General features: G+C 44.9%; 1 protein-coding gene across 1 annotated transcript in view; it reads left to right on the top strand.

Moving 5' to 3' along the window:
• The window catches only part of PDLIM4 (PDZ and LIM domain 4), a 93,890-nt gene extending 66,703 nt beyond the window's left edge, over window positions 1-27,187 (top strand). The window contains exons 4-7 of the mRNA XM_006261135.4: window positions 9,666-9,844; window positions 14,072-14,229; window positions 20,425-20,545; window positions 21,157-27,187. Coding sequence (XP_006261197.1) covers window positions 9,666-9,844; window positions 14,072-14,229; window positions 20,425-20,545; window positions 21,157-21,361 — 663 coding nt within the window. The 3' untranslated portion in view covers window positions 21,362-27,187. The remainder of the gene's footprint in view (window positions 1-9,665; window positions 9,845-14,071; window positions 14,230-20,424; window positions 20,546-21,156) is intronic.
• The last annotated feature ends 791 nt before the right edge of the window (window positions 27,188-27,978 follow it).

Here is a 27,978-nt window from a genome sequence, read left to right as displayed (position 1 = left end):
CATTGGGAATGGGGGCTGTGCCCTGCTGCTGCCTGGAGTGAGTCGCGCCTGCATTGTGTGCCCCCCTTGGCACGGTGCCGTGTGCTGTCCGGGAGCTGGGGCAGCTCCACCTGTCAGCCAGAGCCCGGCACCGCTCAGCCCCGGCAGCCCCAGGTTCCAGGCAGCGCACAGCGCCCTGCTGAGCTACAGTGTACCCGCGTGATGCGACAGCTGCTGCATGGGTGTCAGGCGGGGGTCAATCCCTGCTGCCCCACGTTGCGCGGGGGGGCTCTGCCACCAGCTCTCAAAGGCTGCTGCAGCCGGTGAGTGGGGGGCTTTGTTTTTTTGTTCTCTCAAGTGCTGAGAGGCTGGGCCAGGTGGGGGAGGGGCCGGGCAGGGCAGCCATGGGGGCTTCTCCCGTGGAGAGGGAGGCACAGCCAGAGGAGCCAAGGGAGAAGCTAAGATGGGGCTGGGTGGGGGATGGGGCCGGGCAGGATAGCTATGGGGGCTTCTCCCGCAGCTCCCCCAACCTGGGGAGAGGCAGACACAGCCGGAGGAGCCACCTGGCTGTGCCTGCCTCTCCCTGGCCGATCCATATCTTTCTGAATCGCTGCCGAATCTTCTGAAGATGATTCAGGTGCCGAATCTTCTGAAGTCCTGATTCGATTCAGGACAGTGATCCAAATCTCCAAATCAAATCACTGTCCTCTGAATCATCTGAATCCGAATCAAATACTTCCCTATTCGCACAGGCCTACCCTACTCCCAGTAGCATATTTGGGAGAGTGGGGCGGGGCGGGGGCAACAAGGCATCAGAGGTGGCTTCCAGGGAGCCCATGCCATGGGGCTGGTGCTGCCCAAGCTGACATTGCTGCTGCAGCACCTGCTTCACGGAGCAGAGAGCCCGAGGGGAAAAGGCTTCCCTTTCCCTCATTCACCCTCCTACAGTCTGCAGTGGTTGTCATACCCTTCCTGCCCCACCCTGGGCACTGAAGGAGTTTCCTATGACTCTGGGTATGACCCTTGAGAACTGTTTTCCGATTCAAGCTGTTCTAGTGATTTGAACAGGACTAGTTGTGAAGTAAGTTACACTCCAGGTGAATACACTATTCAGAATCTGGTCCACAGTGAATTAATAATACAGAAAAGTGTGTGTGAGTCCAGAAAGCATGGCATTATATTGGTAAGTATGGAAATAACATTTCTATTTGACTTTAATGACAGAATCTTACCAAATACTATGCCTATGCCTATGTGCAGGTTTTTGAATCCATATAACTATGTGGGGAGGTAATATGTTTCGTGAAAGATTATAAAAGGAAGCAGAGAAAATTTCAATCTACATGTTTCCTGACATGAGAAAGTCCAGGCATTTGATCCTTGGACTGTCAGGGGCTGCATCTGGTAGACTAGAACAATAGGCAAGATGCTGTAAAGCTAAAGGAAACTCCCCAGGGTGGGGTGACAACACTGTTGTCCAGCAGTACCTTTCTAGGAATGGAAAGAAGCATATAAAGAGTCACCTGTGAAGGTGGCTCTGTCTGAAATGCTTATTATCGATGACTTGAATCAGGTTGAAAATGAGAACAGGTGTTAGTTTCAAACAATTTGCCATTTTCCAGCAGTAGGAAGCTCTCTCTTGTTAAAAAAGAGGACATCTCATGTATTAGGGAGATTGCTTTCCTTTTGGTTGCAAAGTTTCCATTTTAAGAAGCTTTTTGGGTTGTTGAGCTTGCTACTATAAGTGCTCGGTCTGTAAAGCAGCCGCAGCAAGAGACATTCACTGTGTAAATTACATTAGCGGTTCATGGCTGAGCCAAAATGCTTTTTCTATTCAGCTTTTTCTTTGATAATCTGTCAGAGCAGTCCACTTGTGAAGTTGTCAAGATGGTTCTTGTGTAGCTTTTATGACTTATTTTCTAAACATACTGATGAACAGTTTTTGTTCAGTTGAATATTAATTATATGTTTGTTTCATTTTTTTTAAATGACCATAACAATTATTTAATCAATGGACTATTTGTTCCAGCAGTAATTCCTTTCTCATTTTTTTCGTGTGTTTATCAGTTACCAGGGGGATAAGAACAGCATAGGAAACTTAGATCTTGGAAGTAGGTAGGTAGATGCCTGGATAAAGCAGCTTGTGCTCACATCCATGGGTCTTGCGGCGAGAGCTGTAGAGTACTTCTTGGCCTCTTTGATCTCCAGTGCGGGTGGCTTTCTGCTACATCTTACTGCTTTCTCTGGGCCTTGGAATATACTGCATATGAAAGGATGTGTGCAGAACCAAATTCTTGTCTATTCTATCCTTTATAAAGAAAGGTCAGGAATGAGCTTGTTGGACTATGAACAGCTAATTATCCTTGCAAACAAAACACTTTACTACATGCTGAATTCTTTAACCAGCATCCAGTGCCAGTGGTATTTTGTTTGTTCTCACATTTTTGTTCATTGGCTTGTTTGAAGGAGAGATTAGAGATAAACAAATATCTTTGCACTGGAAACGTATTTCGATTGCTACCAGGAAGCCAGCTGCGTACACTTGCAAGAACCTATGGCTCAAAGGGTCACTGGTCAAAGCATTTGCCTTCTCTGCCCCCAAAATTGTTACAAAATAATAGTATTGCATTAAAAAAGTCAAATAAAAGTCTAATAAAAGTCAAATAAAAATGGTTCAAGTCTCTGATCAAGAGTTAAAATTTGACAAATAAAGCTTATTGTGGGGTGGGGAGGTCTGTTTCTTTTCCAGACTTCCCAGTACAAATCTCATGAACTCTCTTCCCTTATGAGATTATATGCATTCCTAATATTTCTACTGACAGTCATTATATTTTTTTCTTCATAAGACAGTTCATTTGGTGCTCTCCATGCTGAACCATTTGGTAACAATAAAGGCCAGAAGTTATTGGCCGACAAAATGCAATATAATATCTCCTTTGTCATCTTGTGATAAGCTATGGCACTTATGATACTTAAGGCTCTTTCTGTGGTACAATGTATGCAAGACTGACAAAGTGAATGAGGAGTTATTGGAAAGAAATCCAGTAGCTCCAAGTACAATAGCCAACTTACTGTTCCTCATCGGAGTTTGCACTTAATGCAGTCAGTGGTATTATGGCTGCCTGCTGCCAGTGCTGCTGTTACCACCAATGTGCATGTGTACTTTCCTTCCACTGCTGTATCTGCCAAGAGAAACACTCAGAGCCATATAGTCGCATGTTCCTTTTTCTGGAAATAATTTGTTAGGGTGCCTCAGTTAGACCACACATCCTAGCGCTTGATTACGTAAGGGCAAAGCCAGGGAAGAAAATTATTGATAAAAGGTGAGTGCGTTTCTGTAAAAGGAAAGCAACATGCTAGTGTGCACACACCTGAGAAAGGCAGTGTCTGAAGTGCAAGTGGGGTTGGATGGAGAAGGTGAATCAAAGGGTGGTAGTAAGGCTGTTCTTGGGTGTGATAGCATGATCCAGCTGTTTTGGGGAATCTGGGAATCCACTGGTGTGAACTTAGAAGAGGACATCCTGCAACTCCTTTCCTCACCACAGCCCATGAGTCTGTTTTCTCTCTTCATCCACTCATCTTTCTTGTAAGTGGGTTAGGAAAGAAGGGCTTGGGGATCTCCATCTGTGTCATATTTGGAAGGAAGTAAAGGCTCAGGCCAGAGCTGACCACAAAATACAGCTTTCAGAATTAGCCAGCTGTTCATGCACTGAGTGAGATGGGAGTCAATCTCATTCTTGTTGTAGTTTTGTGTTTGTAATAATACACAAAGGACAAGGTCCCCGGTGTCCTGGGGACTGAAAATGCTGTTCCTGGCTTGAAGGGCTCACTGTGCGATTGCACCTCGGCACCTCCTGTTAACCGACTTTGGGCCTACAGCTCAGATAGCAATTTCCCTATGAGTCAGGAGGGGTTTCTGTGAGCTTGAAACCCAACCCAGAGGCTGGGCCCTGTTACTTTTTGGTAGCAGCTTCAGTGGACTCTCATGGAAGGCTGGCATGAATAAATGCATCATAGTGCTTCTGTTTTGGAGGTCAAAAGAGTTCCCTCCAGCAAAACTAGGTCTTATCAGGGAAATTATAAGAGAGATCTCAAAACACCCCATTGCTTCATTAGGATAATGTATAAAGGAAGGACATGAACCAGCTGAGAAAAGAAAATTAGGCCCCAAGTGGGAAAATTTTGCAAATCTTAAATACAAAGAGCCAGGAAATCCATCTGAATATAGGTGCCTAGGTGCCAAAGCATGAGTGCTTTGTACAGTGTAAAATCTTGCGTGTGCCTCATGGGAAAATCCCAAGGCAGCTACAGAGAAAGGAGGAGACTGAAATCAATCCCAGCAACAATATTTTCTACAGAAGGAAAGTCCCCCAGCAGAGAAACCATGGAGGAGTGATGCAAGGAAGACAAAGAAAAATGAGTTCTCCGAACACTGAATATTGTCTATATTTTTCTTTTCAAGCCAGAGCCAGTTAACACCCATACTCTTCCCCAGAACAAGACCCTAGCAGCCTGTAGGTTGAAATTCTAGGCAACAGGCCCAAGGTCAAGGCTTTGAGTAGGTGGGAAACAGCTGTTCTTTTAGGAATTGATGTCACTGTGAATTCCCAGTTGAGCCTTGGACATGGCAGGGGAAGTGGGTGAACATGAAAAATGTGTATGATGTGGTGTTATAATGGTCAACAGATAATTAGCTACAATGACCAAGATTTAATGAATCCCAGAGTTCCTGTCACCTGAATGTTGGTGTTTAAAATCACAGGAGTGCAAGACAGGAAACTTGGCTTAGCGTTGAATTGAAGAGAAATTCAACTCCATAAAGAAGTTAGAAATCTGGGAAAAACATTAGAAGGGGAAGACTGCATGTTGCTGCTGGAGTGTGTCAGCAGGAAGTGCGATAAGAGTAGCAGAAGCAAAACTTTATAACAAGGCACATAGCAAACCACATCCCCAGCCTTGGCAACTGGGCAGGGAGCCCTATATTCTCACATGCATTCCCAGAACCATTTCTAATAGCTCCTCTTCTAAAGCTCTTGGATCAGGACTTCAAAAAAGTTCAGTTCCCATTTTGATGTCTGAAGAAGTGTCCAGACTTTCAAGATTGCAGGACTCTGAGCACTCAGCTCTTTGGAAGATGTAACTGTAAGAGCTACAACGAGAGCATGGAAAACTAAAGAGACTCTTACCTGGGGGTCTAAATGGAAACTGAGGTGTCTTGGGAATATCACCCTCCCCGTGGGTGTTAGGCCTATAAGAATCTGTCCCTGAGCAGATCAGAAAAAAATCAGGCTCGGGGTGCCCAAGTCCCGAGTTAACCAGTTATTCTTTAGGGACCTGGATATTTTACCTGTGAACTTGCCCATACCTGCTGCTACAGACTGCAGTGGGGGGCAGGATTAGGTGCTTTGTTGAAATGTTTGTCTGGCTTTAAGGACCAATATAAAAAATATACCCAATCTGATTGCTTTAAAGAACAGTTTAAAACCAAAGAGTATTTGATTTCTCTCACTGCTGCAAGGAACTGTTCCCTGCAGCTGGCATCCTGCCTGGAAACGAGCTGGTTCATTTTAATTTGAGAAGAATATCTCCGCTGGGGTACAGAGTAGGACTTTTTAGAAGCAACATGGGATCAAAAAGGACCTGCTTCTCCTCACGCAGAGTGACCATCTTGAGCTGCACTCCAGCCACAAAACCACAGTGAGGGAAGGCATCTCTTGTAAAAGAGTCATTTGTTCTTTCAATCCGACTAATACTATTTCACACAGAAATTGGTCCGAGGCCGTACAATCTGGCAGCGCAACACTGGGGAGGACCCCACAGGACTCTGAGAAGTTGGTGTTTAAAATCACAGGAGTGCAAGACAGGAGACTTGGCTCAGCACTGGTGTCCAACGCTGAATTTTTATGCATTTTGGAAAGTGTCAAAGCAGTAATTTTTAGAGTATTATAGACACATTTGTTATTGATTTTACAGATCGTTGTTATTTAACAAAAACGAATGCTTGACAGTTTACAAACTGCCTGGGATTAAAGGAATCCATTGAGATCGTAGGTTTCTACACTCCTTTTTTTTAAAGATTTAGTCCCAAAAAAAACAAACCCCTAATTCTGTTACCTCCGTGCTAAACAGTCCAGCATCCCGTGTAGGGAGGAACACACAAGATGAGGAAAGAGTGCTAGAAAGTCCAGGAGGGTGGCCTAGCTAAGTTTTCCATGTGTTTTCCAACCAAGGAAGAGCTCTAACCTTGCACAGAGGGATGGGCCCCGGCCCCACAAGGTAGCTCAGATCTTTCTCAGGCCTCTCAGTGATTCCCTGGGTGCAGGCGGTGTCCTCTCCCTCTGGGTTCACACCCAGGGAGAAGAGGGCGAGAGCCTCTGGTATGATGCGCTCAGGTAGTCCATTAACAGACCTGCTCTGTCTCTTTGTAGAAAGGAGCATTTAGCCCAAAGACTCAAAATCCAGATGCTCCCCACAAACACGTGCTGCATTGTCCTGACTTCCTTAGGAACTGCACATGCACCTGCATGGGCACCCTTCTGCGTGCTCAGCCATGTAAAACAGCACTGCCAGGCCTCAGTGCTAGACCCGACCAGCCAATGGACGTGGCTCTGTGGTTTCCCTATTCCTCGACTAACTAAGGTCAGGTGCTAGCTTTTCCCTTAGCCCTACTAGCATGCTACATTGACAAGGGGCTCCAAGCATGGACGTGCCCGTCCCCGGAGCAAAACAACCTGTAACAGTAAAAGCAAAGTTTTGTGGGTAAAATGGCCTAAACTGGAGGCCAGCACAGTTCTGTCAGTCCAAGATCCCAAACTGCTGTACCCCTCCCAGAGCTGTGCTGGCTGGACCCTGGGCTCGGAAAAAGGATAGCATTCAGTGCCACTTCAGTGCCATGCAATGTCAGGCCTATCTTCCAGAGACATGTACAGTAAAAGTGTCAGCAGATATAGTCGTAGTTGATTACTAAATGTTATTTATCTTCTGGCCAATTTGTGCCGTTGCTTTTCCTCAAACACTTATGATTATCCATTTCCCCTTTTTGGCATGGAAGAAAGTGTTTGCTTAACTTCCCTGAAAATAGTACCATAAATCTAGGAATTGGGAGCAATGGCTTGGTAATCATTTTCTTAAAGAGTATAATTTGGGGACAACTTTAAAAATTATTTTATTCCTTGATGGGAATAGAACAGATTATTTTGGAGTAATTATGATTTTAGAAACAATCCTGCCTCATATCTCAGTTTCTCTGAAATAATATTACAGGTAAGTCCCCAATTTTGTGCTGATTTTAAACTTGTGTTGCCTTCTTGCAGTCTCACCAAATCCAGTGTATCTCACATGTTTAATGGTTTTAGGATCAGTCACTGAAAGCCCTGGTTAGCCCTACCTACTAGGCCAGATGTGGCCCGCCAAGCCATTCTATCCGGCCTGCGGGGCCCCCCCCAAAATTCAGTAAATTAATATTTATCTGCCCCTGGCTGCCTGTTATGTGGCCTTCGATGACTTGCCAAAAGTCAGTAAGCGGCCCTCCGCCCAAAATAAGTGCCCACCCCTGTACTAGGACAATAGTGCCTTTGATATCAATGGGAGTTTTTCCTTCAAGAGATCCCCAGGATTGGATTCCTGGAAACCTTTTCTCTAGTTGGATCTGGTTTTTATTTTTTCTTACCAGTTTGTTTGAGGGGTTTTTACACTATATGCCAGTATTGTATGTGCCAATGATACACATTTGTTTCCTATCAGTCAAAAGTAAACCTACTAGAGCCCCAACCATGTACTCTATTGTTTATTCACAACGTGTTTTTCTTTCTTTCTTGATTTTTTTTCACGAGCCCTGGTATACAAGAATATTGAAAACTGAGTGTATAAATGAGCATAATACCACATCTCTCACGTAAGAGTCCATTCTTCCCTTAATGCACACATTAATCGGGCTTGCATGGGTATATGTATACAGGACACCTATACGTGCGCCTTAATGCTCATTAGCCTATTTTAATATGCATTAAAGTATCACACAAAAAAAACATGCTTTATACTTAATGGGCATTAAACTAGGCTAACGCACATTAAGTGTCACTTAAAAAGCATTCACTTTATTTAATGTGCGTTAAGCCGAGCTAATACTAATTTTCCTAGTACCTCGCAATGAAGGGCTCCTGTACACGAGCTGCGAGGCTGCAGTGACACACTGTAATTCCAGTGCGTCGGAGCAGACTCGATTAATTGAGTCTGCTGGAGCATGGTAATTACAGTGCTCCAGCAGACTCCAGTGTCTCATGCATCAGTGTCCCCGATAAGGGGTAGGGCAGTGGGTGCAGGGGGGACAAGCAGCTGCCATGGGTCTGACTCCAGCCCTGACCTGGGCTGAGGGCATGAGTGGGAGCCGCAACAGCTGCCTGCCCCCTTTCACCCCCGAATCCAAGAGGAGAGGTTCTTCCTTCCCCCTCCCCAACCCCCCCGCCCCCATGCACATTGGGGGGCTCATTTGACATCCAAGGCACTAGGGTAGGTAGGCGCTGCCTCATGGGGGTCAAGGCCCCTTACAGCTGCACCCCTTCACAAGCCACATTCTGCCTGCCTCACCCCACACTGGTGCTCAAGCCCCTCGTGTGGCCAGGCGGCACGGGGCAGGACAAGGGCTCTGAAAGAGAGGGGGTAAGGCAGCAGCTGCCCCGCACCCCACTTCCCCGGGTCACGCACACACCACCGTCTCAAGGAGCTCAGAGGAGACTCCATCCCTCCCCGCCCAGCAGGGGCCGTCAGAAGCTGACCTCTCTGCCCCTGTGACCACTCACTGCCCCAGGGAGCCGAGCCGCTCTGCCCGCTGTGTGCAGCAGGGTGCTTTCCCCAGCCCCTCCATCCAGCCAGGTCCTGCCCTTCCCAGGGCCCGGTCCATTCAGTCCCGTGGCCCTGCCCTGGGCAGAGGCAGGAGGGCGGGGAGCCTGGCCTGAAATCACCCAGCCCCCGGCAGCCAGACAGGCTCGGCCAGCTGCCCCCAGGCTGGGGCTGAAGGGCAGGGGCTCTGCACAGCCAGTCTCAGGCACTGCTAGGTTAGCCCCACCTGCTGCAGCTGGCACGGGCACTTCCACATGTGCTCCAGGAGTGGGGGGACAGCACTTTAATTAGAGCAGCTCTGGCAGCAGCCCTAATTAACGTGCCACTATGTCTTCTATATCAGCGTCTCCGTGCTTAGAAATGGCACTAAATACACTAAATATCAGTTATCTTATAGGTATTGGCCAAGAAAATCTTTATCGGTGCATCACTATATTTTTTTGCTGTGGCCTAAATGAGCAGCCCTTGTGTCTGATTTTGATCTTGCTTGTACCAGTGTGAATCTCGAGTAGTGTATACGTATCTCCAGTAGAAAGTGGTGTAGCTGAGACTGGAATCAGGGCTCCAGCTTTCCGGTATGCAAAATAATGAATATTGATGTTGTGGAGAAGGTAAAGAATCCTTAGCGGTGGTAAATCCGGAGAAGCGCTCAAGCGTATTTAATTACAGACCAATGAAGGCTGCACTGACTGAGCAAATTATAGCTCTGGTTTGAACTTCCTTTTTCCTGATCAATTTCTTTGTCTTCCTCTACTTACTGGGATCAAATGTTAGCCCAGCCTACGAGTCAGAGCACAGTTATTTGGTACCAGGAACTATACATCTTTTTTTTCTTTTTTCTCCCGTAGGATAATGGACCTGTTCAGAGCAAAAGGCCAGTGCCTCACACTGCTGGAGGGAGCCCGACTGACAGCAAACAGATGTTGAACTTACAGTACAATAATCCAACGCGACTCTATGCCAATAACAATGCTGAGTCCAGTTTGCCAGCACAGCTGAGTGGGCTCCATATTGCTGCTTCCCAAAGGTGTGAGAAAAGCTTAATTCATGCACTTCTATTGTTAACGGTTCAGTATGGAATTTGACCTTTTTAATTGCAACTTATACAAAGGGTGATGCAAAGCAGGTATGTGTGTAGAAGTACCAGGTCGTGCTTTGTGGCCTGTCTGTAGAGTATAGGGGTTGTACAAATGCTTTGTGATTTAGAGCTTGCTGGTCCAGTCCCAGCGTGTCAGCAGAGATGTGAAGTCAGCATGGGGGTGAAATGTGAAACCTTTGTTTTTGGAACTGAAGACTTTATTCCTATTCAGAAGGCTGGAGGGGGTGTGGAGGGAGGTAGACGCCTGCTGTACTGGGTGAAGTTCATTGATTGCCCCTCTGGCGCTCGGATCCAACACATGAGCTCGTTATAAATCCTGGGAGTGTTAGTGATGGCTTTGTTGAATCAGAACATGTGAACTACAGCACAAGCAGTCCAGTAAGTGATAAGTGGAGGGATTTTGTGTGTGTGTGCTTTTTCCATAGCCAGCATGACTGGTCAATAATCACTTGGTGTGAGCATTCAGACTTGCTCTTTCCTTAAAAGGCAGTGGTCTATTCAGAAAAAAACACCACTTCTGCCTGACAGTGGCTCTGTTATACCTCCAGTTAACATCTAAACTAACTGACTAATCAGTGGTATCAGTTAAAGACATTCTCTGTTTTCTTCACCTTTATATTTTGTGCATGTGGCAGCCCACTGTGTATAATCACTCCTTCCATTTCCTCTGTACAGCCACGTACTCAGGTTTTCTCTTGATGAAAAGCCCCTTACATTTTATAAATTTTAACAAGAGAACAGGAAAACTTTAAACGTTTTCAAAGGAATCTTGCTAAAAAATCAGAACATGCTATTTTAAGATTGTTCTGTCAGCAATTAGCACTTCCTAAAAATGGTCTGTTTAAAAAATTTGAGTTGCCATTTTCCTTTTAAGTGTGGATTTCAGAAAGGCCTGAGAGACTTTTTTTTAATTTCTTTTAACCACCTCTGCTGGCTGCCACAGGGTCTTCCTAGGAGGGGAGCCTATGTTCATTAGAAAGGAAGAGTCAGATTCAGCAAAACGCATTTCCCCACCCCGAACAGCAAACAAGCGTACCTGCTGCGAGCATCTCTGAGCCAAATTCAGAATGAATGTTGCTGGCCAAATGGTGCAAGTTACACCAAATTGCCCTACAGTGGGCATCCAAACAACGGCTAACTTAGATGTGGAGGTGGCAAAGAGGTGCGTCGTGTTGTGTCATGTGTGTGTCACACGTGTGTAGCAACTGGACGAAACAGGATAAAACAGGACCTACCCCTGCATACTGCTGTTACTACTCTCCCGGCTTGCACTGAGGATAATGAGTTCATATCTAAATTAATCAACCAAGCTGGTAGGTGCCTGACCCCTGCCACCTCTCCCTCCATGCCCCCACCCCCCTTCTGCCCTTCGCTGCAGTTCTGCTCCTGCTCCAGGACACTTGGCCACAGCAGCCCGGCCCTGCCTCGTCCCAGTCCAGCCCTGCCAGGGAGAAGTACTGGGAGCTCCTGGCCGGGGCAGGTTGGGGCTGGAGGGACCAGAGCCAGAGCAGAAAGTAAAGAGGAAAAGGAACAGCTGAGAGAGGCAAACTATGCAGCCTTTCCTGTGCTCCCCCCTGATCTGCATAGGTGGGTCTCCCCTGTTGTTGCAGGCTTGTGATCTCCACCACACTCCACCAGTTGCAAACGCCCTTCTCTGCCAAACAGACCATCCTGGCCTGGGGCAGAAGCAATTCAGCCCTGAGCTCGGGGCCGAAGCTGGAGCTGAGCTGCTGCCTGTCTTGGGCCAGTATTTGAATCCAAGACAAGGCTCTCCCCCTCGCCCCTGTGTTGATTGGTGGGGTGGGGGGAAACCTTGTCTTGGATTCAGATAAATGCAGTAGTAGGCTGGAAAGCCCTGGCTTAGATCCCAGTGGGGGATAAAGCTGATAGACCTAAGCTTATCATACAGAGGTTCCTAGTTTGAGACCTGAGCCCCCAGTATTCCCCAGTACATTCCCCAGTTCCTGGTCCTGATGTATTTTGGAGAAGAAGCCAGGATTGTTCTTCTGCAGACTTTCAAGTGAAGCCCCCGAGATTGTTTTCATAAAAATTAAACCCAATAAACTGGCAAAGTCTAGGTTGGGTTAAAGCAGCTGTTGGGAAAGCAGAGAGATATTCACGCTTTTAGAAATGAAAACACACACAGCTCAGACGATTATCTTAAACTTTGATGGGGACCAACAGTTTGGACTGGTGTATTTTCACATGTCTCCAGCTGTTACTAATATATACTTCACAAGAACCATTAAAATAGTCTAAATGAGAAATAATGCCCACACCAGTTCCAAACAACATGAAGATTTGTTTTTCCACGTCATGAAGTGCTGCATGCCTGTCTGAATTCACACTTCAGTAAAAGTATCAGCCACGTTCTGCTCTGTTACCTCTATGCAGCTCCATCGAAGTTAATAAGGTTGGAAGTCCTGGGAACTGCACTGAAATCACTGGGAACAAAATGGGTCTTTTTTGTGTATCTTGGCTAAAAAATAGGGAGATTTAACTTCAGCAGTGAGCAAACATGTTTCTGCCTAATTTTGAACCCCGTTGTAGGTTCAGTATTGGGTCAGTGAGTGCAGTGTTTTCCAAGTCTGCGGCCTGCCTGGAGATGATAAAACACAGATTTACTTCCTTGTTGAAAACATATCAAGTGAGGGATGAGCGAGTTTTAGCAAGGTTGTTAAATAACTCTGAACTTGTGCGCAAGACACCAGAACAATTGGCACAGATAACATACCTCCCCAACGTCAGCAACTTCAGCAGCCTCCAACCGCACCCATCTGTACTCAGCAGCAGCCCTCCTTCTCTGTGTCTCCTGAATTCATCGGCATTGCAGTCTTTGGAGAACTCGGGAATTGCCCAGCAGTCCAGTCCCACAGGGTGAACTGTGAAAGCAAGATACACACTTGTCTGATCTTGGGAGTTTAGCCTGGAGTTCCTAAATTGCATCCCACCACATGCACATTGTGACCAGCCAAACTTTGAGACCCAGATCACTTCCACAACATGGAGTCTTGGGCAGTTGTCAAATGTGAATTTTGTTTGATTTTTGTGTGCATGCAAATACAATGCCAGTGGAGACAGTGAGTCAGATTGCAATTAAAATATGTTAAGCAGCCTGACAGGATTAAGTGCTCTTGCTGTTTTTAGTATCTTTATATGCTTGGATCCTTGCAGACAAACTGCTTTCACCAAGAAACTGTATTAGGCCTTGGTTTAGTAGAACATTTAAATGCATACCTTAAGTCCATCCCCATTCAGCCAGCACTTAAGCTAAAGTCTCTTTGAAGTCACTGGGACCTACATTTCAAAAGATTTGCTTTGCTGTGTAGGGATAAAGTGATGGATTGGGGCCTGGATTTACTATTTATTGTTTTATTGCAATATCATTTAAATTGCCCCCAGTATTGTGCTGGTTGCCTTGCAGGCAGATGTGAAGGCAGTCCCAGAGGGTTTCCAGTCGAAGCAGATCAAAGGAGATGGGGGACGGAGCCATAACATAGGGCATTTTCTTAACTTATCTATTTCTCACTTGCTGTGGTCCAGCATTATAACCCATGAACATGCCTTTTAAAGTTGGAATCACCTAGAAGGAAGCTGCATTAGAAAAGGTGCATTCATGTAAGATAACGTCATATCCCACTGGGGCTCTGGCTGGCAACAACAAATAGTATCCCTGATGCCAGATATTCTAGCAAGGATTGGGTGGCTTCCAATGCCCCAAATCATTAATTTAATGCATTATTTTATGCATTTTTTCAATATGTTCCATGTGTAGCAATTTACAATGCTTTTTAGCAGCTGCCCTCTCTCCAGGAGAATTTGGAATTGGTTGAGCCTTCATTATGTTGCTCAGAAGAACAAGCAACATACACATTTCTCTTGCATGCCTTACATGACTGTTTCCCTAAAGCAGGCTTCCCCAGGGCAGGGGGAAGGGTGTTTAATTGAATCACTATGAAAATAAGCATGGATTTAATTTACAGCTGTAGAGGTTCCATCAGATGCAGGCTTATTTGCCTCAAAATGTTTGGGGCAGGTTGCAGAGCCTTAAGCTCCAGGAAGTTTGCCCATCTCTAATCAGCTGATGTTTTTGTTCCTGCACCTGTTCAAGGGTTGATTAACTCTTGACATTGACGTTTCTTTATTTTCAAACAGTGCCGACCCTTTGAGATCTCTTCCACGGAGCAGAAATGGGATCGACATGGAGTCAGATGTGTATAAGATGCTTCAAGATTATGAAAAGCCGGTCTCAGAGCCTAAGCAGTCTGGATCTTTCCGATATTTGCAAGGCATGTTAGAAGCCGGGGAGAATGGTAAGGAAGACGGTGCTTCCGACTGTTTATACCTGGAATGTTTTCCAGTGAGTCTCCCACACCTCTGAAAACCCATGGTTCTCAGATTCCTTGTGTTGTTTAAAATATCACATGTCCTAAACACAAGAAAACTATCTTAAGGCCCCTTCAAAACACATTTCAGCACCTCTCTTTCCTCTCTAGTCAGTCGGCTAGATGGTTTTCACAGCCCTGCTGCTAAAATCCCTTTGACATCATTGAGGCAAATACCATTCTTTTTTTTTTATGGCCCACAGATATGCTTAAAGTTCTTCTGAATGAAGAAGCTGCTCAACTGGTATGTCAGTGCCTCTGTTCAGAGTTGACCGGCACTTTAGCATGGGGAAAGATAGCTATCCCCACACTGTTAGTTGTGCATAGCGCTTCCCATCAGAACAGGCTAGGCAGGAGTCTATGCTGCCTTTGCTAGATGTCTTTGATGAGCTCATACAGGCCTTGAAAGACTGTGGTGTTGTCACCCTCCCAGTACCACTGTATCCATTACAGTGATGAGTGGCACATGATGTCCACCTTCTGTAATGGGCACAACCTTGTAGTCTATTGCTGTAACCCAAGAGCACCTTGCAATGTTTTATGCATTTATCCTTAAAGTGCTCTTGCATATTACTGGTGGAAACTGAGTCCCAGAGGGTCTGAGTGACTTGCCTGGGTCCCATATGGAATTGAACCTGGATCACTCAAGTCTTTGCATATTGTCCTAGCCAGTGAACTGTCATTCCTAGCTATCCTTGAAGGCTTGCCACAACTAGCTGACATCCACACCAGCTGTGCCAGAGGTGCAAGTGAGGAAGGCTCTTTCCATGTTTTCATTCACATTGCACATATGGGCAGGGACCTCTGCAACCCAGACTTTAAACTGTTCTGGGTTATATGTAGCTGCATGAACTCTTACTTAAGTGCCTGGAAAGGAATGTATTGAGCTTCTTGACAAAGCCACAGCCCTGATTTCATCAGCCAACCTAGTCTGATGTGTCTGGCCCACTTAAGAGATCAGCATTTGCTGCACAGCATTTGATTCTTACAGGCAGAGTGTGTGTTTGTAAGGGAGTGTCTCGGGGATACTTCAAAGGCTGAATTTCCACCCCTCCCACTTCCCTCTGTTCTCAGACAGAGCGAGTGACCTCAGCTTCACTTGCTTTGCAGAGAGCTGTTTCCCAAATGCTTCTGGCTCTACTGTGTCCTGAACCACAAACCACCTCAGCAACTGACCCTGCCAGCAGCCTTCTTTTGCTCTTTATGCTGGAAACTGAAAAGAAACCAAAGCAAAAAAGGGTGCAAGGGCATTAATTGGTTCCAGACATATTAGGGATTAGCCTCAGCTTAATTCTCCCTACCCTTATGCGGAGGGCAGCTTGCCTTTAGGCTTCGCATTTGGAGATTTGGAGTCCTGGGCTGAGACTTGTTATCTCTTGTGATGCCACTTTGTAGCTCTCTCCCTCTTGAGTCATATCCCAAATTTGTCAGGCCTTTTAAAAGAACCTGGAAACTGATTCCTCTTGTTCCTGCTGTTTTGAAGCTCACCTCCTTTGTGCTGAGAGTTGCAGCAAACACCCTTCCAGCAGTAACAGCATCTATGGCAATGAACTTTCAGAGCTCTGGTTACAAGCCTGAGTGCTTGAACGCACATCACACGTCGGCATTCAAGTCAGCGGCTTTGGGCTGATTTGGACATCCTGTGGAAGCGACCCAGAGTTTTTCCTATAGGCATCCATTTAAATGTCAGTATTTTTAGACCTGCTGTCTCAGTACATAATAAAATATTATTTGCCTAAATAAGTGGCATTTATGTAAGGGAATGGATAGTCCTGAGAAATGTAGGAACGGAAGTCAGAAGGTCCTAGTTTGATTCCCAGGTCTGCAACTAACTTCTTTGATAACAAATGATTTAATATAACCCAGGTTTGCCAGCCCTCAACACTCACAAATCCTGAGGCAGACCCCAAGAACCATGACATTTTAAACAATAAATGTTGTACTCTTTTTATTTGCATGTAGAAATTTGGGCTTTGGAGGCTCCATTTTTTCAAGGTTTTCTCTACAGTCAGGGCTATAAATGTATTTAATAAACAGAGATCCTCTCCTAATCACATGAATTCAGGAGCCAGAGAGTTCAGGATCAAATTGTGAGAGTTGGCAATGTGGTAAGCTACATTTTCCTTGCTTTCCCTACATGTTAGATGATCCATTCTGACCGTAAAAGGCTGTTGTGGGACTTCATTCACAAGTCTCACACTGACATCAGTACATGCAAGAATCAGTGGATCAAGTCTGCACATTTGTAGAGACCTTTGAGGGTCACGGTGCTCTGGAGATGTCCGTGGCTTTTGAGAGTCCATAAGAGAGTTTGCTGACCTCCAGCTTTGTGGCCACAATTAGCTTGAGTTGAACAAGTCCTGCTCCCCTTTGCTCCAAAGCACACAATTCCAGTCAACTACATTCATACCACTGAGGTATGGCTCAAGGATGGAAGCCAAATCTGGGGTTCTCTCCAATTTGCTGTCTCACTTTACTTAAAAAGTTGCTACCAATCTCCTGCCAGAGGCAAGTGGCTGTGACGGGACAAATGGAAGCCCCAAGGGCATCCGATGAACACCGTAGGTGGCACAGCTACAGAGGGACTGGGTGTCTTCAAGAAGGTGATAAATCTGTAGTCATGGGTTTGTGACAGAAGGCCTGTGCATAAGCTCTCACCATAGCAGCTACTGACATTTTCAAGGACTGACTGGCCGGAGAAGGCCCTTAAGGAAAGCACGAGCAGTAGTAGCCCAGGCGTGAAAGTTCCCTGGCATTCTAGGGTGGCACAGTGAGCTGGCACTAATACCAGACTCTGACCGTACCTTCAAATCTCCCCACAAAGTACTAATCGTTCATAGCCAAAAGCCAAAACTTTCTTACTAGGAGAGAGAAAGCAGAAAGTGACTGAATTGGTGCTTGGTAAGGACTGTATTTTCCTCCCCTTCTTTCATGATGGAAGGTATTGAGCACGCAGGGACCTTACTTTTTACAAAGCTTTAACAGGGTGTTTTAAAAGCGCAATACCATTTGTAGAATTGTCCCCTCTTCTCCTTCATTAGGGGTTTTGCAATGCCAGCCTCATGGTATTGTGGCAACACCTTGAATCAGGGTCTGGAGCTATACAATTGATAACCGATACCAACCAGAAGATCAGCTAGCAAGTTTCTGGCCTATAGCCAGCAACATCCTTTCTCTCTCAGTCAGGCTAAACCTGTTGCTCAGCTCCTAATGATTTTTACATTATCATGACACAGTCTGCAACAAAGCTAACAACTATGGAATCAGTTTTGGGCCCTATATGATTGTAAAGTTACTGAGGTTTATTTAATAAAAGATTAAAAATTAAAGACTCCCTTCTGAAAGGAGACTTAGGCAACATAAAACTCAGATCATTATGGATTTTTAAAATCTGAGCTTTTATTTCCTTTAGCCTCTTTCTGTATTTCACTCGCCTTAGACAGTTGAAATTAGACTCTTTAGTTTCTCTCAAGTTTGTTTTCTAACTAATTATCCCTCTGTGCTCTGATGCAGAAGTATTGGGAATTGTCATTCCTATGGGGAAATGTTTCAGTTTAAGAGATTTGGTTTCATTTGGAATCTTTTAAATATCTGAAAAAGCTTCTAACCATCTTAGGGGGGTAAGTCCTTCCTATTCCTTTTTCTTTATACCAAAATATAGACAGTTTAGGGGGTGCAAGTTTAGGGTGCATTTTCTCTTTAAAGTCATGAGCTCCATGACTTCAGTGGACTTGGGGTTTCATCTAAAGATCTGGAATATATGTGAAATGTTCCAGATAGAAGCAGGATTTTTTTCTTAGTCATGAACAATACCACACTGTGCCTCTAATAAGAAATCCTTCCTGCTGAGGCTCTTACAGGATTTGTAAAGAAACATATCAGTTGCCTCAGTGGGTGCCCTTCAACCATGAAAGATGAGTACTGTGACCACAAAGCCTAGACAAAAATGTTCAAGATTGTTTAGTTCAAGTATGTAGCTGCCTAGTCGAGGAACATAAATTAGTATGGGGCTTTGTGCCTGCAAAAGCAGAGAGAAAGGACCCATCCTTCCAGTTCGCACTGTGAAGGTCCTGCCTTACTATAAAATCTCTCCCCCTCTGCAGCTCTGCTGTAAACACTTCATTGCACAAGTTTCTTCCCTTAGGAACAATAGCAGCTTCCCATGTAGTGCAGTAAACGTTTGAAAACCGGCAAATGAAGTTATCTTAGAGCTGTGAGAAGTTAACAGCGTGCACGATTGTTTGGTTCATATTCACCAAGGTGGCAGACAAGTTTTGCCTGAGTCCAACCAAGCATGCGAGGGGCCTGCAGAGCATAAATCTCAGTGTGTTCCTCGGTCAGCCAGCCTCGCCCATACCGAAGGGCTCTTTTATTCCAACTTTTCTCAAAACATTAACATTTTATTTTATTTTGGAGCAGGGGCTTTGGTGGGAGTGTAGTCTTTCTGGTCTTAATTGTCTGACTATCAAACCATGATCCTAGCATACTTTGAATGAGCAGCATTGACTGTAGGTCAATGCTTTCGCTGCAAGGTGAGAAGAACACTTTAAAGGCCTGCAGGCCCTAACTTTGTGGGGTAAGGCCATTTTTAGGCCCTTTTGCTCACCTGCTAATGCTGTCATATAGTAGCTGCCCTACATTAAAGGCAAAGAGCTTTGAAAAAAGATGAAACTGCAGGTGTGCTGGCAACAGTTATAGGAGTGGGAAGGAACATGACCAGGCTTATGCCAAAAGCTGGAAAAGTTCCCCTTCCCATTACACCTACGTTGTTGAAGAGACGTGTGGTGTGTTTCTCCTCCCCGGATCGTTGTAGGAAGCAAATTCTAAACAAGAAGGGAAGGAAGCACTACCGAGTTGTGCAGTTCAGAAATACATTGTATAAATCCATCCAAAGTATGGTAAACCACCTGGAATAATTAAACACTGAGCAACTAAAAATGCTGAGAATTAACTTGCTTAGATACTAAGATAAGGCATTTTAGAGTTAGATCAAGCTTAAAGGTTCAAAAATAGATGTGTGGGGGCTTAAGTATCTGTTCTTTACTCAGTGAAGTACTCTCCACGTACTAAAGTCTCATTGAAGTCATGTACGTCATGGAGGAATGTAAGCACGTGCCTAAACTTAACCACATGCTTAAGTGGTTGGCTGGATAGGGATGGGTTGCTGACTGAAGGCTTGGTGGCACGCACGCTCAAAATGGCAGCTGTGATCTTAGGGATTACAAAGGATCTTGCAGTTTTATGATTGTCAGTTGTCCTCAAGGTAGACATACGTGTGTGATTACAGTGTGAGCGCCTGGTTACTCTCCGTGCTTTGCCAATGTACCAGTCACAGGCATAAAGCTTTCATTGCTTCCTTTCTCTTGGCTGGTCTCCATTGTAAAACAAAACCAAATATGAAAGGGGGTGGAGGAGGGAAAGGGTCAGTTTTGAACATGCTGTTTTACTTTAGGGTCTCAAAAATCTTCTCAGCTCCCGACAGATGTAATAAAACAAATACAATTCCTAAGAAGAGAAATTCATATAACTGTGTTTGTTTAAACATTTTGGTTTTGTGTGGTTTTGGTTTATACTTAAAAAGTTGTTCATCTTTTTTTCTCTTGGAGTGGTCGTAGATAAAAATACATCTTGGATATATCTCCCTCTCCCTTGCTTTTACTCCTCTTTTTTTCACCAGTAGATCTTTTCTCTCGCTGTACTTGTCTCTTAGCTCCCGGCAGAATCTCACAGCCAAATTCAGTCCTGGTCTGTTTAGATGAGAGGGCTCAGCCCATCCTTGATGGTGCATGTTTAGATCAGGATGTAATTAATGGTTGGGCTACATTAGTTTCATTGCTATCCCTCTGAGCAGTTCAGTGCCAGCCCCGGAGGCTCCTTCCTGGCTTCCTCGTGATGATCAAAGGATTTGTGTGAGGCCAGTCACTTTTCTGTGAAGGTCAACACTCAGCTTGTTCTGGTCTAATTGGTTCCTCCACTTGCTTTATTGTTCTCTTATTAGCAAATGGCAAGAAATAATTGTTGCTGCCATTTTGAGATTGCATGTTTTCCCAGGAAGAAACATATCGCCTGACTTTTTTAGAAGGGGGCAGCTTTCAACCTGTATCTTTTCAAAACTTTTGGTAGGTGAAAAACACGACAGGTTGGCCGGCCCTCGAAACATCAAATCGCCGGTATCAAAACTTGGCGGTGCCATGTCTGGATTGCAGATGCTTCCCGAGTGCACCCGATGTGGAAACGGGATTGTGTAAGTACTTGAATCTCTCCAGAGTGTTCACGTTCTGTAATACCGTGGAGTAGAGCAAAGCTGTTAGCTGTCCACAGGCATTTAACTGCTCCATTCACCTAATAGAAGTGCATATGCTAAAATTCATGGCAGAGGCCAGTTCCTGGGCATAAGATTCAAAACAGGAATAAGGCATTACACAAGGCTTGGATTTTTGAGGGAGACGGTGCCAGAGAGCCACCCTGGAATGGGAAGGGTGTTGCAGGGGAAGGGAGTGGTGTGCAGGAAGAAGGAAACCATGGGGAGATCTAGGCAAGAGGTGAGGAAGTCACAAGGTATTTGGGAAGTGGAAAGTATAAGAGCTGAAGCATGTGCTGAAGTAAGCCATTATATGACTAGAGGGTTGACTAGAGGGGAAGACCTTAGATGGCTAGCAAAGAGAGCAAAGACAGTATCACGGAGACCAGGGAGGTGGAAAAAATTGTAGACGTCTCTCAAAGCCACGATGCAAAAGACTGTAGACGTCTCACAAAGCCCTTTATTTCCACATTTCCTTTTTATGCGGGGCACACGCTTGCTGCTGCTGTGACACAGCGCTTGGTTTTTAGCCTTCTTTCTCCTGCTTTCCACAGAGGGACGATCGTCAAAGCCCGGGACAAGCTCTACCACCCAGAATGCTTCATGTGCGATGACTGTGGCCTAAACCTGAAGCATAGGGGGTATTTCTTCATTGAGGAGCAGCTGTACTGCGAAACGCATGCAAAGGAAAGGGTTAAGCCCCCAGAAGGCTATGACGTGGTAGCTGTTTATCCAAATGCTAAAGTTGAACTTGTCTAAACCCATACTCTATTCCTGGAGGGGTCAGAAGGTGGCTCGCCCACCCACACGCACGGCGCTAGTTTTAAAATATGGCTGTAATCAACTCTGATGACTGGAGTCTCAGTAAAATGCCTTTTTATAGATAAAACGGTTTACACTAGGGATCTCCAAGGGATGGTGTTGAAAGCGTATGAGCAGGTTTTTTCCTTCCTTTTGACACTCTGCTTTGGGGTTTTTAGTTCCTGCCATAGCTTTGTCCAAGATCTGTGTAAATATTGATTAATTTTCTACTTTGTTTCATATAAAACCAGTATTCTTTTTTTTTCCCCTCTTCATTTTAAAATGTAAGGAAAACATTTTAAAAAGCGCAAAAGGAAATAAGGCACTTTAAGAAAAAAACAGACTTTTATTGCATTGCTTTCATTTCATACCTTTCAGTAATACATGCCGCTGCAGCTTTCAGAGTGATAAAAGATTGAAGCCATGTGGAAACTAAGCACAGTAACTGCAATGTAGCATTGATGATGGAGTGAAAGAGTCTCTAAGCTAAATCTGATCTCACATAGAGGTGACTGTGGAAAAAAAGATATTTAAAATAGTAACGCATTAAATCGCGTTTAAATTGCATAGCCTTACTCTAGGTCTACAAGCCTCCTCTGAGTTTTTATCAAAGAGAATTAACCTTCACACTTGGCACCTCCAATCCATAGCGTGGTTTTTTCCTTCTATTTTTGGTTTCATTATAGCTCTGTTCCTAATACCCTCTGTCATCCGGCACTCTCTGACTCCACATCCCCCAGGGGTGCCCAATTTCTAAGTGTCTGGAGCCACAGTAGAGCAAGCCACAGGCCCCCTGAGCCATGTGCAGCCTATGGGCCAGTGTCAGACATCCCTGCCGTAGGGCACTGTGTGCACCTATACATGTGACAGAGCTGTGCTCTGACTCATCCTAATTAGCACACATCAGAGCAAACTCAATTAATCGAGCCTGCTGTAAGTCTTCTGGAGCGTGCTAATTAGTGTGCTCCAGCAGCTTCCATGTCACGTGTATCCAGCATCCCGTGTATTCAGCATCAAACGAGCTCTAGTTAAAGTGCTCCTGCCATCATTTTGAAGAGTGGGGCACTGAATACATGTGATACTGTGGGCACTTTAATTAGAGTGGCTCTAAGAACTGTTCTAATTAAAGCGCCCCTCCCTCCAACCCAGAGCGTGTGCATAGATGCCCTGTGGAAACAGCAGCATTAAAATAGTCCTGGGGCCACCTGGCTTAGTCCTAAACTGTTTTTTGGCGTTCAAGTTTCTGATTTCTCTGTTCTCCCTCCATTAAAGTTATTCCTGCTTTGTCCATGATGGACCTGATCTAGCTTTGGTTATATTTTTAGCTGTCTTTAGAATTATACATCACCCTCTGTGCCTTTTGTTACCAGTTCAGTAAAACTAAGTAGCTTAGACACTGTTTTCCTGTATGAAGTTCACCTCCCTGCTACTGATCTCCCATGAGAAGAGGCAGTAGGCAGATGCTGTTACAATAATTACTGTGTTCTATGCCGCAGGTGTGACGTTGCACTCCAGACAGTACTATAGTGCCTGCCATGGGAAAGTGGTGCCTCTGTGCCCCCTTCCCTCCCAGTGTAGTCACCAGGAGTCAGGCTGCTTAGTGAGGATTTGAACTGTACAAACAGCCTAAAAACAGAAAGGAAAAAAAATCACCTATTTGCATCGAAGTCAGGGTTAAAGTGCACACTGCTACAGTTCCTGTACCCTGTTCAGAGAGCTGGTTTCTTCCTCCTGCTTAAAAAGCAGCAAACAGGAACTGTGAGGGAAGCAGGAACTCGCTCTCGGCGGTCCATCTGACTCCAAGTAAAGCCTTCAGTGCAAGCTGATGAGATGGCTTTAGGAGCAGATGTCCTTTGCTCACTCTCTAGAAAAGGATGCACAGCGAAACCTCTGAAAAAGATATCATTGCTTGGGACTATTTCTACTGAACCACAGTCACCTCCTTTCCCTAACCCACGCACCTGGGCAAGCTGTATTGTGAAAAAAGAAATGTGTCCCACTTGCATTATAGTTGCCCCTTCTCTGCAGACTGAAAAGAATATTGATGGGACATCTGGGCAGCTGCTCTTTCCTATGCTGGTTTTGCATGGAAAGAGTCTGAGAAAAGGGAAAAAAGAAAGGGCACAAATATTATTGAGACCAGTGCTGGGCATGGAAGTCACCTACTGAAAGATTCTTCTGCCAGGTGCTGCAGCTCACAGGGAGGGCTTCAAAATATCAGATTTGCTATTGCGTTTGAAGCTGTGGGCCTCAGAGAGCAGGATTGCTCTGTGTCCCACTTTTGGTAGGTCGATTTATGCTGGGAAGAGCAAATGGCAAAAGAATATAATGGAAACTGCTAATGTTGCAGCCGTAGGGTTTAGGATTTTTCAGTACTGAATGTCCTTGTCGAGCTGGCAGGGTTTATCACAAGTTTGTGCTGGGAAATCATGAATCCAGAGAACAGCTGCACTGAAGAGCTCAGTATTTAGTAAATGTAAGGATGCCACTTCTCTTTGTGTGCGTGCCTAGCTCTTTTGGCAGCAGGGCAAGGCATTTCTCTGCAGGAGAAAGGCCTGCTGTGCATATTCCAGCTAACAATAATGTATCACAATTCCCTCCAGTGATGAGGGCTTCTAATTATTAAAGTGCAGCTAATGCACAAAGGCTGTCATACAATCGAGTCTCTTTTTTTCCCCCTTGCATATCATTAGACTTGGTTAATGGTTTGGACCATTTAAGCATAAATACTTTGGACAACTGTAAATGATTAGGGGGTTAGCAGTATTCAAGTATAAAATATTATTGCTCTGTGTTTGAGGCCACTACTGGGAATGTATTATTTTGCAACTGTCATTAACATTCACTTGGACTTTTTTATTAGCCTTGTATGTTACTGGGCCAAACTTAATTGGTTACAATGCATTTTATGAAGTGGGCTCCTGTCTTACCTAATTCTGAGGTTGTAAAGTAGATTTGCTTTTCATACAGACCAGCACATCAGTGTTAACTATTGGGCCCTTTTGCAGTTTCTTTCATAGAATCATAGAAAATGAGAGTTAGAAGGGACCTCAGGAGGTCATCTAGTCCAACCCCCCCATTCAAAGTAGGACCAGCCCCAAATATATCGTCCTAGCCAGGGCTCTGTCTAGCCAAGTCTTAAAACCTCCAAGGATGGAGATTCCACCACCTCTCTGGGTAACCTGTCCAGTACTTTACTACCCTCCTAGTAAGAGAGGGTTTTTTTCCTAATATCGAACCTAAACTTCCCTTGCTGCAACTTGAAACCATTGCTTCTTGTTCTGTCATCTGCCACCGCTGAGAACAGTCCAGCTCTGTCCTCTTTTGAACCCCGCTTTAGGTAGTTGAAATCTGTTATTAAATCCCCCTCAGTCTTCTCTTCTCCAGACTAAATAAGCCCACTTCCCTCAGCCTGTCCTCATTAAGTCATGTCCCCCAGCCCCTTAGCCATGTTCATTGCCCTTTGCTGGATTCTCTCCAATTTGTTCACATCCTTTCTGTACTGGGGGGCCCAAAACTGGACACAGTACTCCATATGTGGCCTCACCATTGCCAAATCGAGAGGAAGAATCACTTCCCCCACTCTGCTGGCAACACTCCTACTAATGTAGCTCAGTATGCCTTTAGCCTTTTTTGCAAGATGGGCACATTGTTGGCTCATATTGATCTGGTTGTCCACTGTGACCCCCAAGTCCTTTTCTGCAGAGCTCTGCTTAGCCTGTCAGTCCCCAGCCTGTACCAGTGTGTGGGATTGTTCCGTCCTAAGTGCAGGACTTTGCACTTGTCCTCATTGAACCTAATGAGATTTCTTTTGATCTAATCCTCCAATTTGTCTATGGATCTGAATCCTAGCTCTACCTTCCAGTGTATCTACTGCTCCCTCCAGCTTGGTGTCATCTGTAGACCTGCTGAGGGTGCACTCCATCCCATCTTCCAGGTCATTGATGAAGATATTGAATAAAACCAGTCCCAGGACTGAACTCCGGGGCACACCATTTGATACCAGCCGCCAACTAAAGCCATTGATTACTACCCTCTGAGCTTGGTGATCCCGACAATTATTTCTGTATATATATTAGTTATGGCTCATCTCCTCTAACTTCTATTGCTCTAACTTAAAGGTCATGCCCACCTGCTCACATGAAAGGTCATAGACAGCAAGGGGGCAGAAGTCAAGGAGTATGGGTTCTCTTTCCAAACATGGCATTGGCTTCTGTGGGACATTGGGCAAATAACCTCTTTCTGCTTCCATGTCTCCATCCATAAAACAAGGATGAGACTTCCTTCTAAGGGTGTTGTGAAGCAGATTTCATTCATGATCATGAAATGCATAGGAATAAAGGAATAAATTACAGAAAGTTAAAAAGGTGGTAAGGACTCCCCATGCAACACTTGCTCTTACCCCACAGTAAGTGTAGGCTAACACTGGCCTGCTTACCTCCGTGGAACATGGCTAAGTTTCTACAGGTTAGCTTTCTCTTGTCCCACTGTAAGAACGGGCCCATGGACAGTTACCACAGAGCTGCAGGCACATGGAAAGTATCTGATGTGGAGTAGGTTGTTGCCTACAAAAGCCCATGCCTTTGAAGCAGTTAGTTTCTGAGGCCCCCTGCCTTAACTTCTGCCTGATTTCAGACTAGCATAGATTGTCACCTCCAGCTTCAGATTTTAGCTCACTGTAGTTTGTGTATCTTTACCCTGAAACAGAAGATGACAGAGACGCTGTGGTGTCCTTTTTTGAAAAAACAAAGAGATAACAATGAAAAGTCATTTCTGTCTGTTGCAAGGGTCTGGAAGTCACAGCATAACAGCATCAGGTACCGGACAAAAGTGTATATGCCCATTAGATACGTGTGGCTTCAGCTGGTCACATGACGGGCTTCTGGTTCCTGCAGAGATTTCATATTCATAAAGTTGAACATCCTCTCCAAGTGATTACCCATTTTCTCATTACGTGACAATTCGCAGCAACAAAGGATGCTAGCCAGCGCTCAACAGGCATGGATCTTATGCTTACCTGGCAATCTGCAGGAAGCATCATCACTGAGAGGCTTTACAAGCAAACAAGACTGGATTGAAGCAGAGCTGGACAGGAGGCCACGCTCTATGGGCCTGGTCTCACCAGCTTTTTCTAATTTAATGTTGCAAGAATTACACGCTTGCTAGGTTTGGCCATCTATCACTTCTCAGTACCTTTGTGTCTCCTGTTCAACTTCATGTGTAAGGCTATTTTTCACACCGCAGCTGCTCAGTGTGAACTTCAGATGTGTTGCAACCCGAACATGAGGCACACCTTAGAAATTCATACATTGTTTCATTGCCCTGGTGTATGGAACATATAAATCATTTAGGTGCAGGATCCTCCATAGCCTAGTCCAGCTGCTAAATAATGCCGGTGAGCTCAGAGCTGGGGGACTGTGATGCACCTCGCTCTTCAGTTGAAAGTAGGCTTCCACAAATCATTTTTTCCACACGCTTGTCTCCTGGCTCCTTTTTCTTATGAGTAATCAACTCATTCAATCCCCCTGAGCTGCTTGAAACAGAGCCACCTCGCAAAATAATATCCTGTGGCAAATTGGTTCCTGGACTCATTCCATTTCATTTACATTATTTGTCTTGTAACAAATTACTAAAATCAGCATGCTGTTTTACCTGCCTCACCAGGCTGGGGCAGAAACAAGCCTTGCAAACACTGTCAGTGTCTGTTAACTCAATTATTTAACTCTGTAACGCGTTTGGCAAATGCAGTTTGTTTGAATACAAAATAAAGTTGTATTGTTGGTTTCCCGTCTCCCGTTTAATTATGTTTTGGCCATGGTTTCAACAGCAGGGCCTATTCTCCCACTGGTATGTATACATCATACGCACACTGATGTTCCCACAGTATCGAGATGCAGGTGGATACCAGATTGGCCATTGCATAAACATTAAAAAAGAATGCATTCTCAGTATATCCGTATTGCCTTTGGGAAATCATCTCGATTTATGGCAGCCCTATTTTCATAGTGGGATGCAAGTCCTGCTGTACGAAGCAAATTGTGTTGTATACACAGTGGAATTAATTTTGTTTGAATGTATAGGCACCTAGTTTTTGTTGCTCATCCTGTGAAGGAGCTCTCGTTACTTTTCCTGCCTGGTAAGAAAGCATGGCCGTGATCCCTGCAAAAAGAATCCATTTCCTCCAGGCCCAGGGTATAGTCCAATTAAGAATGCTGAATGTGTTCCTCCTATTATCAGCTTTTAGAAATGTATCCTGCAGGGACATGCCCTTTGTACCAGATCTGTTTCAATAAGGACAGAACAGTCACACGTTCTGTCCTTTGTGGCTTTGTTAAGGTCCTGTCTCGTCCCTACGTGAGTCACTTACAGACGAGTCTGCCTCTTGTGTTTATAGTACAGATAACAGAGAGTTTTATTTCTGAGAACAGCATACAATGTGAAGTAAAAAATATGCAGATGCTGCCTGTGTTACTGCTGAACCTTGCATTCTCGCTCTGCTCCTTATTAATGGGATTTTAAAAGGACAAAACTATTTAAAATGGAAAGATAAACAATATAACAAAAATCATTTTGTC

This window comes from Alligator mississippiensis, chromosome 9, assembly GCF_030867095.1.
Source record: "Alligator mississippiensis isolate rAllMis1 chromosome 9, rAllMis1, whole genome shotgun sequence".
Taxonomy (NCBI): domain Eukaryota; kingdom Metazoa; phylum Chordata; order Crocodylia; family Alligatoridae; genus Alligator; species Alligator mississippiensis.
Note: the sequence above shows the minus strand (reverse complement) of the source record. Positions and strands in the feature narration are given on the sequence as shown.